At 41.0% G+C, this 13565-nt stretch overlaps 1 protein-coding gene across 2 annotated transcripts in view; it reads right to left on the bottom strand.

Annotated features, from left to right (window-relative positions):
* The window catches only part of LOC137375323 (chloride channel protein 2-like), a 495095-nt gene that overhangs the window by 214994 nt on the left and 266536 nt on the right, over positions 1–13565 (bottom strand). For both annotated transcript variants that reach the window (XM_068042304.1, XM_068042305.1), the window contains exons 9-10: positions 11409–11510; positions 10023–10107 (exon numbers count right to left, since the gene is read on the bottom strand). In XM_068042304.1, the coding sequence (XP_067898405.1) occupies positions 10023–10107; positions 11409–11510 (187 nt within the window). The remainder of the gene's footprint in view (positions 1–10022; positions 10108–11408; positions 11511–13565) is intronic.

Raw genomic sequence — 13565 nt, 5'->3', positions numbered from 1 at the left:
TAGACGGGGCGGCTGTTCTGTCCCCGGCAACGGCGTCCAGCACCACCATCACCACACAGGCATCGGCGCCATTTTTAAAGGGCTTCAAGCCCTGAAAAGAAATTTTAATTTTTTTAAGTTGGATCATGGTACATTGTCCTCAAAAATGAAAGCTGGAGGCCCTTTGCCATCCCACCCAACCACCCCCCAACTCCGCACCCCCCCCCCCGGAGTTCTGAAGGTGCGGGAGTTGTGACCGACGGCTGGAATATCGGCGTGGGATGGCCGCCGGGGCAAGGTAAGTTAATTTGCATGCATTAACCTTCATTACCATATTGAAATGAAGGCCCTGCCACCGAGCCGGGGGGGCCGTATCAAGGCCTCGCTGCCGCCGGTAAACTGCAACAGGGCCTTCTCGGCATCAGGGGGTTATGGCGGGCCTCTCCCAGAAGAATTTTCCAGGCACCCCCGCCATGACCCCTGACGCAGGAGGCCTCGTAAAATTCAGCCCTGGATCTCAAGCCTTAAAAAAATGGTTCAGTTCTCCAGCAGCAATATCACAAACCTTGAGCAGCTCAATATTATGTGCATGCAAATAAGTCAGTGAACATAAAATATATATTTCCATTAATATTGCATCAGTGATAAGTGATGAGGACTGCAAGTTAGGATATATCGTCATATACACACACGTATACACGTACACCACTTAGGAGTTTGGATTTTCTTGCACATTGAATCTATTCTGTCAAAAATATATCTTGCAAATACTAGTCTTCTTGTTTATGATGCCTTTGAAGGATTGTAGGGCCGGATTTAAACCTGCCCACCCGATAGAAATTGGGTATGCAGGCAGTGAAAATGGCAAGTGCGTCTACGCCCACTCCAATGCTGCTGCTTCCCACAAGTTCCAATCTTAACCGGCTCCTCTGAGCAGGCGAGAAGGACAATGTGGTAGTTTTTTAAATATATCGATTAAGCTCTGATGACATCAGGCCTGACTGCTATTTAACCACAGGCTTGCATGGGGCAACAACTGTGGTTTAAAAAGCCAACCTGGTAGCCAAGACCAGAAGAGGCAGGAGCAAGAGTGCTCTCCTGGACCACATAAGGAAACCTTGCCACAGGCATCCCCTGCTTTCTCTAACTGTGAGGTCCTCCTAAAGCCCTTCCCAATTACTTATCTCGTGTTGCTTCTGGTGCTGGCATATCACATTGTGACTGGCCTAATAACATTATTAGAAAGTCAAAAGCAAATATAGACCCAAATGGGTCTTATTATCATGTTCAAATGCATTAGACCACTAATCATGAAGGACAACAACTGCTTCTTCAGAAGCTCTCAGGGTGCCTTCATTTTAAGCTAGGTGTTTGTACCATTCTTATTTGAAGGAAATAAAAAGTAGAAGGATGATACCTGATAGACAGCACTATCCCATGTAACCATGGCTCATGACCATGCACCAAACATGGACAGAAGCAGACTGCAGATGCAATAAAGTTCATGATAAAAACAGAATTATAAAACATATCATTGTTAACCTGAAGTAATAGTTTAAATTCTGGCAGCTTGACAGTACATCTCTCTTCCCCAGGATCTCCAAAATAATTTTGGTTTGGTGCATGCTCCATAATATCACCCTCGAATGAGGTCTTGTATCTTGATGACCAGGATGGCATAGACACGGCAGGGTAAGAGGGTGAAAACGCCAGTGTGCAATTAGCAGCTGAACTAGCCAAGCAGCAAGGAGGACTGGTGCACCACTCTCAGTTCCAGAGTTCTACAACTACCCCATTTCTTAAAGGAGCAAATCACATCCACTAACTGAAGGTATTCAAATCACCTTGTTCCACACTTCACTCAGTTCTTCAAATGCCATCTATTGCCATAATATTCTGGTACTCATGAGATTATAACCATTGACAAATAAATAAAGTCACATTCACTATTATGTAGTGTGTCTCTTCCTACCACTAGCCTACCTGGCCAAACTTCCTAGAATGTTCCCCCTGCCCTAGCCCTGAACTCACATCTTTTTCTCGTTTCTTTCCCATCTCCTCTCATGTCCTCTCTGAACTTATCTTGTCCATGAGAACCACATACCGTTGCCTCGATCCTATTCTCACCAATCTGACCACCCAACTTCCCCGTCTAGTCCACATGTTAGCCGATATTGTTAACCATTCTCTCTCTTCAGGTGCTGGCCCTCTCCCCTTTAACTCTGCCATCATCAAACCTCTCCTCAAAAAACCAACACTGGACACCACCATCCTTGCAAACGATCATCCCATCTCCAACCTCCCTTTCCTCTCCAAAGTCCTTGAATGTGTTGTCGCCTCCCAAATCCACTCCCGTCTTTCCCAGAACTCCATGTTTAAATCCCATCAATCAGGCTTCCGTCCCTGCCACGCTATCGAAACAGCTCTCATCAAAGTCACAAATTACATCCTATGTGACTGTGATAAAGGTAAAGTTTCACTGCTTGTCCTTCTCGACCTGTCTGCAGCCTTTGACATGGTTGACCACAACATCTTCCTCCAACTCCTCTCTACTGTCGTCCAGCTGGGTGGGACTGTTCTCACTTGCTTCCATTCTTATCTATCTAATCATAGCTAGAGAATCACTTGCAATGGCTTCTCTTCCTGCTCGCACACCATTACCTCTGGTGTCCCCCAAGGATCTATCCTTGGCCCCCTCCTATTTCTGTTCTACATGCTATCCCTCGACAACATCATCCAAAAGCACAGCATTAGTTTTCACACGTACACTGAGGACACCCAGCTCTACCTCACCACCACCTCTCTGGACTCTTCCAATGTTGCTAAATTATCAGACTGCAGATCTGATATCCAGTACTGGATAAGCAGAAATTTCCTCCAGTTAAAATATTGGAAGGCTGAAGCCACTGGGCAGAATTTGACCTAATATTTCCTTATGTGGTTTGGTGTCATATTTTGTTTTATAATGCTCCTGTGAAGCGCCTTGGAACGTTTTATTACATTAAAGGTGCTATATAAATATAAGTTGTTTTGTGTAGGCTTGAAACTGAATTGGCGATGTGCTTTGTTTTAGATGAATGACATCTAACCTACCATTCCTTCCAAGTCATTTCCTTGTGGAAGGGGTAAATGTGTTGAATAGTTGCATGATTTCAATGACATTTCACAGAAGCATAAGGAGAAAAAACACGCATGCTGGGCCAAAGAAAGAGTTAATCTGAGGGTTGACCAAAAGCTTCATTGAAGGGATGGTTTTTAAGGAGATCTTAAAGGAACGAAAGTGGGTGCAGAGGTGGAGGGTTTAGCGTGGGAATTCCAGAGCATGGGGCAGTTGGAGGTAGGGCTGCCAAAACTGGAATAAAAGCAAAATACTGCAGATGCTGGAAATCTGAAATAAAAACAGAAAGTGCTGGTAATACTCAGCAGGTTTGGCTGCATCTATGGAGAGAGAAGCAGAGCTAACATTTCAGGTCAGTGACCTTTCATCAGAACTGTCAAAACTGGGATGAAAGTTGGGGTGGAGGTGGGGGAGGGGAATGGTTTTCACAAGGGGCTAGCAAAAGCAGATGGTTGTAGTGCTAGAGTAGGTTACAGGAAAAGGGAAGGCTGAGGCCACGAGGGATTTAAACACAAGGAGGAGAATTTTTGAGTTTGAGGCACTGGATGATGTGGATGGATGAAGTGAGGTAGAGACAGAGACAGGCAATGTTACAGGGGTGGAAGTAGGCGGTCCTTGTGATAGAGAGGATATGGGATCAAGAATAAACTGCCATGGCTATATTGAAGATGATGGCTTCAGACTTGTGAATTTTTAGCTGGAGGAAATTGAGGTTTATCCAAGACTGGATGTCAGAAAAGTGGTCTGACAAGACAAGCAGTGGAGGAGTCAAATAAATAATTGCCTACCCTATTTTAGTGAATGATATCGTGAGAGCAGCAAGTAGATAAGGAAGAGGAGGGGGCCAAGGACAGGTCCTGGGGCACTCCAGAAGTGAGGGTGCTGGGTGTGGGAATAGAAACCATTGCTGGAGTTGCACTGGGAATAATTGGATAGATAAGAATGGAACGCAGCGAGGGCACAGTGTCGAAGTGTTGGAGGAGGATGATGAAATCTGCCAGGTCAAAGAGAGGTCGAGGTGGATGAGGATGAATAATACACCATGGTCACAGTCACAGAGAATGTCATTTGTGGCTTTGGTTTTATGCCATTTCCATGCTGTGGCAAGAAAGGAGACATATTTGAAGATATTTAAACAGGGAGTTGCAACAAAGATGGGCACAGATTTGGCAGGTAATGTTCAAGGACTTTAGAAAGAAGAGGGCTATTGGAGATGGAATGCTAATTTGCATAGACAGAGGTTCAGGGTGTTTTTTTTTGAAGGAGGAGGCGATGGCAGTACTTTTTACATTGAGAGCCACAGTGCTGGGGAGAGGGAACTATAGGAATGTACAGAGCATCGGAAATACACCATCAGGGCACGTGGACTGGGTGGGGACAGTTACCCAAATAAGAATTATGTACATGAATGCATGTAGATTAAGGAATCAAATACATATTAGAAGCAAAAATCAATAACAACTTTTAGCTTTATAAGCACATCTCCCAACTTTTAAATATCAAACTCTTCACATGCAGATTTCTAGGCCAATGTGTAAACACTGCCTTTTCTGCTGACAAGTTCCATCAATACTGGACTTTGCAAATTTCTGCATAACCTTCTTCTATTCTGTTTAACAAATACAATGGCATTTCAAAAATCACCACATATGTTGTAATTTTGGAAGACAAATTGCCTTAATTTTCACTTTTTACACAGAATAATTGGATTTTTGGAACTAACAATGTGAATTTTTTTTTTTAATTGATCAATATTTAGTCTGTGTGATAGCCAAACCAGGCCTTCATAAGAAATGCTATACTGACATGAAAACCAATTAGATAGATGGTGCTGGGCAATTTCAGCTCACTGTTTTGAATTCTCTTGTATAAATGCTTAATTATGAAACAGTGAAATAATCGGATTGCAGCCATCTGCTCCAATTTGCAAGAAATATGCATTTATTAGTGAATTTCAAAATGGGAGAGCGCACTCATGAAAGAATATGGATTTCAAGCCGATTTGATTAAAATAGTGCCCAAAGGCAATCTGTGAAAGGGATTGCAAGAAAGGGCACTGCAGTGATGAGTCACCGGGCAGATAATTGAGGAACAGGCTGCCAACTAGCCAGTTCACATACCCCATGTTTATTGAAATGCTAGATTAAAGGCTGAAGAAAATCCTTCATTCTGGTCAGGAGTTTATAGTTTATATATACAAATGTCAAATGCACAGGAAGCAAGGGCACCAATTAATTTCTCCCAGAGAAGTCAAGCAGGATTCTAATAGTTTATATATTGGGAATTTAAAATCTGGCTGGGTTCCCTTCCAAAAGCTGCAAAGGAAATCATTGAGCTTCCTTGTTGGCAGCCTGTAGCTGCGGATATTTTTTCAGCACTTGCAACAAGAACCTGTCCTTTGTATAATATTCAACCAAAATGTCAAAAAAAAATGCAAGAGGAATAACAGCAGTGGCGCAGTGGTTAGCACTGCAGAGTTTGCAAGTTCTCCCTGTGACCGCGTGGGTTTTCGTCGGGTGCTCTGGTTTCCTCCCACAGCCAAAGACTTGCTAGTTGATAGGTAAATTGGCCATTGTAAATTGCCCCTAGTATAGGTAGGTGGTAGGGGAATTGAGGGAAAGTGGGGATGGGGTAGGAATATGGGATTAATATAGGATTAGTATAAATGGGTGGTTGATGGTCGGCACAGACTTGGTGGGCCGAAGGGCCTGTTTCAGTGCTGTATCTCTAAATAAATAAAATAAAAATAGCATTTTATGAATTAAAAGGATGCTGGCTCTTTTGGTGGTTTACAAATATTCGATTTTAACTTAAAGTTGCCAACAATTCCAGATGCAAACTGTCCTCTCTTGCACATATAATCACAATGTTCAACGTATCACAGCGAATTCGGTTTGAATAGATGTTTAGTTTAAAATCAGCCAGTTTTAATTCCAGATAGGCAGAAGCTGGCAACATTTAACTACATGAAACTTTTCACAAGGATTAGTGCAGGTCTTTGAGTATGCATTTAAAATTGCCAGTTTGGTATCAATGTGAAGCAATTACTGCTTTGCATCAATATTAAAGTGACATGTTAAACCTGACTCAATCAAGGTCCAAACTCACTCTGGAGCAAAGCAGAGTGTGACTCTCTAGAGGGAGTGGTCTTGTATCACTCGGTTTGACATGGCATGGAATGTAAATCCAATGTAGTGTTACAGTTGGTTCCAAAGTGCTTAGGGGAGACATTGAACCTCCTGGGCACTTTTTAAACCTACCTTATCTCAATTCAAATTCCTGAACAGCTAATATTCTCCCTTTTCAATTTCTAAACATTTAAATTTGTAGCTGTTGAGAGCAGGTTCTGGGCATGCCTTCTCCTAACTAGGTGTTCAGGCGTACAGAAGACAAGCACTGTAAATAGGATGCTGCCTCCCTGGAACCTGAACTATAGCCCCCAAACTCAGACCTCTAACTGCAGTGTAAATGCACCTAAGAAGAACAGTATACAAAAAGTGGCCAGATTGGATTGCCAGATACGGTAAAAGAAAAGCAAGTCTATCACAATACTTAAATAAATAGAGTTTGAAGGACTGCTTGTTGGAGAAGAAGCTTATGAATATTTCAATCTTTAAATCTATGTTGGACCTATATGTCTCATAAGCTACGTGGACATTGGGCTGAATTTTACAGATCTCCCAACATCAGGGATCGTGGCAGCAGGAGGCCAAAAATGCCTCCGGGAGAAACCCGCCACGGACTTCAATGCTGGGAAGGCCCGGCCCCACCTTCCCAGCAGCAGCGAGGCTTTGTGGCAGCCCCCCGCCCCTCAGTGGTGGCATCAAAATTCAAATTGATTACAAGTAATTATTTAAATACTTACCTGCTCCTGCTGTCGGTCCCAGTGCAATATGCTGGTTGGGAGGGGAGAGTAGGTAAGTATTTCAGTGCAGGAGGTGGGCAGCAAGGTCAAACTTAACTGATTGGTGTCGAGGAAAGTTTGTGAACTTTATGGGGGAGATGGTCAGGTGCACAAGCTAAGTATTTTGTGGGGGAGAGGGCAAGGAAAGAAGTGTTTGATTATTGGGGGGGGTGGATGGTGGGAGAGGGGCTAGGAAAATTTATTTAATTGTTTTTAATAAAATCAAACTCACTAATTCTTTAACAATGCAAATGAAATGTAAGGGCTTGAAGCCCTTTAAAAATGGCATTGGCGATTGCGCAATGGCACCTGACGCCGTTGCCAGGGACGCATCGCTCACCCACTCCATGGCATCGGGGGCATTGTCCACCCTGACCATGTAAATGAACCACTACGTTTAATATCGCAGCGGCTCCACAGAGTAAAGCCCACGTGTGCGGGCCGCCATCTTTGAAGCTTGCTGCCGTGCTTGTAAAATGCAGCCCATTATATTCAGGTTTTAAATTACCTTTAGACTTCGCTTCTCAAACACTGTCATTGAAATTTAGCTTACACAAACTCCAATTCATCTAAAAGTCACTGTCTCCATCTGGGGCTGGATTAAGTTTTGGTTTCCCATCACTCTGAATCTCACTGACCTCAGTTTACCCCCCATCCAGTACATGAAATTCAAAATTCTCATCCTTACCTACCCATACCCTACTTCTACAACTTCCTCCTGTTACATGTCCAGTTCATGCCCTTGAATCCTCTAACTCTGACCAAGATGTCAATCCTTCCTCTTTTCCACCAAAGCTTTCAGCTAATTCAGCCTCGCTGCAATATTTTTCACTCTGCTTTCTGCCAGCACCTTTAAATGCTTTCTCAAAATGTAGCTTTCTATCATCTCTCTTGACTTTTACTACTGTTTGACATCCATTTCTCTCCTATAAATCATCTACACTATAGTCACAATATAGTTGCAAGTTGGTGGCCCAGAATTTCCTGGAATGGCATGATCTGCGATATATGCTGTAAATTACATTATTTCATTCCCTGATCTTCCCCTTGCGAACTTACTCCAAAATTTGCTGGAAAAGTAATTTAAATTAACTTAAAAACAATTTAGCTTGTATCACCTGTTTCTTAGGCATGAAACAAGGACAAAAGGGTCCAACTTTGTGGAAGAATGCCCCATTACCTAAGGGAATCAAAAATATGTCCGACACCATGGCTCAGACAATATTTTGACATCCCTGGCGGCCATCTTAAACAGGCGTTAGGCTCCTTTAAATGTTACTGAGGGGCCTAAAGCCGACTTAAGGACCATCTGCAAAATTGGTCAGAAACTCAGGGGAGCATATGCCAGGCATAATCTACTCAGTTTTTCTTGTTTCTTTGTGGTCTCATCAGTTGTCCTTAAAGAGACTGCTGGAGGCCACAAATATAAAGGCCATTTATTTCCTTTTAAACACTTTAACATGGAATGAAGAAGAACAGGAGTGCTTTTTTGGGCTTCACAGGACTAATGTGAGCTGCTTCAGATGGCTGGGCAGGCCATTAGAACATGCCTACCAATTTAGGCCCAAAAACAGGCCTAAATGGATTTCTCCCCAGTCTTAATTTCAGCAATGGCACTTCAGTGCCCTATACTACACACACAATACCCACTAAACCTAATGTACAATGACAAAGTATGTGTTTTGATAGGTTTTAGATAATAATTTAAAATATCAAGAGCAGATATTTTATTTTACTTTAATCAATTATATTGAACACAAGAATTTTTAAAAATCGCATGAGCCATCATTTTTCAGTCTAAGCATAAAATGAGTGATATCAACTCAACCACCCGTTAAACACTTCTCCCAATTTCACCGCATTTTATACCATTGTCCAAAGTCAAAATTATGCCCAGTCCCTTAAGAAATGCTGGCAAAAGGCAAAATAAATCAGTTCCTTTATGTCTATTGACAATTTACCATCAAAATATGTAAATTATATGCTAATCTCAGCCAGCTCATGACGTTAGTGGTATTACTAAGTTAAAGGCATTTTCTGAGGGTGAACATATCAGCAAATGATAAAAGTGTAACAACGTAGGATGAGGTTATAGCCCTTGAAATCAGAAAAGTGCTAGTGTTCAACAGAAACTCAGTGAAATGCAAGCTGAAAGCCCTCGATCCTCTTCCTATGCATATACTACTGCCAATTAGGATGGAAATATGATTGTTAAATCAATGTGGAGGTCATGAAAATCTACAGGCTCCAATTCAGCCACAAAATATGGGTGGATATATATATTTGAGACTGCAAATGCAATTTAAACGTATTCAAGTGTACTTCTGCCCCAGCTGACCACTTAAATAGACAAATATCACTACCGTTTGCAACACTTAAAGCTTTAACAATTTAATTTCAAGCTCAGTATTTAGTCCTGGAAGCATTAATGCCATAAAAGTTAAAATGTAATCAAGATCACAATTAGGCCAATGAGTCCATCCAGATTTTGAACTCTTGAACATTGGAGAACTAACTCTTCTTCCCCTGTGTGATCAATTCTTTTTCCCACCATTCTGATTCTGCTTTTTATTTTATATATTATCTGCATCCCATGCATCAGTGTTTCAGATTTGGCTTAAATTGCACCCAAGATCATGTAGAATATCAGAACTTTTAGGATCTTGAAGGATCAAACCCCTGGCCTTTTACATTTCACACCTCTTATCAATTACCAATATCTTCACCCCAGTAAACCTTCCTTCAGCTGGAAAGTCTGAATCGCTGTTTAACCCAGTCTCTCCTTTCCCTCCCTGCCACAATTAATGCTTTGAGTGGTTTGTTATATTTCTCCCTCCCCAGATTGGGTTTTCATATTACACAGCAGTCATTCAGAATTCCATCACAATGAACACAATCATATTCTTCTATTACAAATATAGCATGGTACCCTGCTTGCTTTAAAAATTCATGACTAAATCAAAGCTGATTGATTGATTTTATAAAGATCTGCACATAAACATAAGGAAAAACAAAATGTACCTGTCCAGCCATGAACTGGCCAAACCCTGGAGGAAATGAGAGAGTTGCAATAAGCAAAGTCACCAGTGCTGGATAAAGCAACCGCCTAAGAAAAAGAAAACAGTTTTAATTGACACTATATAAACCACCAATGTTTGTATGTATTTTGTGAGGCTTTATCCTCTGACTAACACCCACTACTCTGTCCCACATTCTTAGCAAACTACACAAAACTAATATTGATATGAAATTTGGTCCAGTTTCGTAGCATACTTTGAGAAGATCCACCAGAGAAGTCAACATACTTTTGTTTTTCCCCTAAAAATTAATTGATTGTCAATTTGGTATACTTGGCACTAATAAATTAGATTGCAAATGACTTTCATAGAAATGATTATAGCCCTCTGGCATCTCTAGCAGCTACTTTAAGTTTAACTCCAGCTTTGTCAGCTAACTTAGACCAGGAGCATATTCAACAGATCTGTATAGCCGCAAAATAATTCAAGCATTTCACCAAATCCAAATGGTCTAAAGACTTTTGAGATGGATATCAGTGACTAAGATACAGATTAAATTTAAAACTTGAAGAACAATTTTGTCTTATTCTTCCTTCAGTATATTTGATTCAATTTATTCATGCATTTATATTAGACAGAAATAGAAAATGCACAGCTGACCACATATTGAACAGCTGACAAAGCTGCAGGGTTTACTGGCTATACTGGCCAAATGGTATAAAAGCCATATATGACACAAATGTAAACGTGCCTTTTCACTGGCATTAGGTTTATTTTTAACACTAGCTCTGTGCAAATCGGACCTAAGTTGAACTAACAAGCTAAATAGATATTTTCGCATTTGGAATTGGTAAATGCATATATAGAATCAAATAGGTGCATGGTTTATTCAGTTTGATAATTGAATTAGATTATGGACCATTTTCGAGCCTGTGCTTGTAAAAAAAATAGAAGTGTGAAACAATGTGACAATACCTCAGTTTTATGGCTGTTTGGAGCAGCAGGAACGTTGTTGCGTTAAAAAGAGAAAACAAAAGTAAAACCTTACAAATAAAATCCTCTTTTTGGCCCAAATATTTGCACATGGGCTCTTTTTGGTTTTACCTGCAATGTGGTTGTAGGGGAGCATGAGAGGAAATGATTGCTGACCTGATCTGAACTTGAAAAGCTTCCCTTAGCTATGCTGCTGGCATCTGAGTGACAAACAGTTTTGGAGAAACAAAAACCTTGGCCAGCACCTTTGGCACACGGTTTCTATTTGTACCTTGGAAACCGTGCTTGATGGTGGAGCTAACATGAGTATCACTACCATGAGGGGAAAATCGAAGTAATGTAGAAAATAAAAACAAGCCTTAACAATCTAAGAAAAGACAGAGTATTTAGTACTTACTTTTTCATCAAAAACTTGTTAATGTTTTTTTGTTTTCTCATGATTGCCACGATCTTCCTGTGGAAATAGACAAACAGGGCACCACCAAAACCACTAGCAATCCTGTAAGGAACAGGAATTGTGGCATTAATATTTTAACAATTATTTATTGCTGTAACACTGCAACTGATTTCCCCCTGCTCTTGTGGCACAACTTGCAAATGCAAAGCAAATGAAAAAGTAGGAAAAATCCATTAGATCAGGTTTGTTCATATTCATTTCCGGGGACTTCCCTGGGTGTGGAGGCACATGGATTTTCACCTGGAACAGGTTGAATCAATCAAACTGGATGCAAATGTAGTGATAGAGGCCACCCTGTCTCCTTTTCCTGCACCTCCACTGGGTAAAGGCCCAAGCAGCATAAGGCCTACTGAAAGTGAGCCCTTAGAAGTTTCACACATGCAACTCAGATTGGAGCATCTAAGAAGGGATCAACAGAAATCTCCTCCCACCTCCAACCATGTAAAATGTTTTTTACTTCAGGATCTGCAGGAGGATCATTTGGACTTGAGGCCTGTTAATTTCTGCTTTTTACACAGAATGAGCAAAGAATGATGGAAGGAAAGAATGTGCATTTATATAGCACCTTTCATGACTTCAGGCCATCTCGAAGGCATCACAACCAAAAAATTATTTTTTGAAGCATAGTTAACATAATAATGAAGGGAAACGCAGCGGTCATTTTGCACACGGCAAAGTCCTACAAATAGCAGAGACAAATGACTAGATCATTTTCTTTTCTTAGTGATTTTGGCTGCAGGATAAATGTTGGCTAGGACTTTGGGAGGACTCCCCTGCTCATCTTCGCACACTTCCATGGGATCCTTTATGCCTATCTGAGAGGGTAGACTGAGTTTGGGTTAAATGACTGATCTGAAAGATGATATCTCTGACAGCAATTCTTTAATACTGAACTGAAGTGGTAGCCTGGCACCTGGTTCAGTGGTAGCTGAAGTCTCAGAAGTGTGGTGTAAACGCATGCCCTCTGACTCCGAGGCAAGAGTACTACCCCTGGGCCAAGGCTGACATCCAAGGTCCCAAAATGGATGGTTATTACCTCTTACTCTTTGAGTACAAGCCCCTTCCATGGTGCATTCCTAACATACATTCAGGTGGAGGCAAGGAGAGTAAAAGTGGTCTGACAGTCACTGACGATTAACAAATAAATCTGCATTAAAATATTTCAGAGGATCTTGAAAAATAAACCACATGACATCTAAAGGCTACTTACAGACATTGTTATACAAACTATCAGCAAAAAATGTCAGTGAGATAATATGCAATAATTCTTGGAACGGACAATTTGCAAATATTTCAATAGATACTGAGATGGATGGGTAGTCTGTGTTGATAGAATTAGTTTAGATTTATGAAACTAATCTTTCATTATACTTTGGCAGGCTTCAATAGTACTTGAGGAAAAGGTTCAACCAGCATCAGTGTCCTTTCTCATATAAATGCTTCAGGCAGAAGAAATTACCAAAGCAGTCAACATAATTCAATAAAATCTTCCAATTCTTGAAAGAAGAAAAAGTGCACAAGTTGAATCATCCAAACTTCAAACAAACTGAATGTTAGCATTACAACACAAATAGCTGGATAGTTTGAGGTGACTCCGAAGGACAAAGCTTCTTGTACATCCAGCAATGCTACTAAATCAGGTATAATGTGGTCAGCATGGCAACAACAATCACTTGTGGTGTTACTTCAATTAATGGACCCTAGGCTCAGATTGTTGTGCCAAGTGACTCATTCTCAAGTCAACACATTCATGTCAACCTCTTGTAAAAAGGCAATCAAATGAAAGTGGGTTTTGCACTTTGGCGAGAAATACATTATATATGAGATAAATGTTGATCAGCTTGCCACAATACTGCCCTCACTTACCTTCCCAGCCACGGCAAATGTAACTCAGTTTCAGAGAAAAGCATGGCATTAACTTATTGGACAGTGTTAGTGCAATTGTATGTTATAATAATTAGGACTTATTTTGAATTAGTGTGGAAAATGGAATTCATCTGCAATGTTCACTGGTATTAAATTCCTTAGTTTCTGAGGAGGCCTAAAAATGCACGAAGATCTTAATATATTTGGGTTGCACCTGTGTACACGGCCACA

Source organism: Heterodontus francisci, chromosome 11, assembly GCF_036365525.1.
Source record: "Heterodontus francisci isolate sHetFra1 chromosome 11, sHetFra1.hap1, whole genome shotgun sequence".
Taxonomy (NCBI): domain Eukaryota; kingdom Metazoa; phylum Chordata; class Chondrichthyes; order Heterodontiformes; family Heterodontidae; genus Heterodontus; species Heterodontus francisci.
The sequence above is the reverse complement of the archived record's forward strand: the minus strand, read 5'-3'. Positions and strand labels throughout refer to the sequence as shown.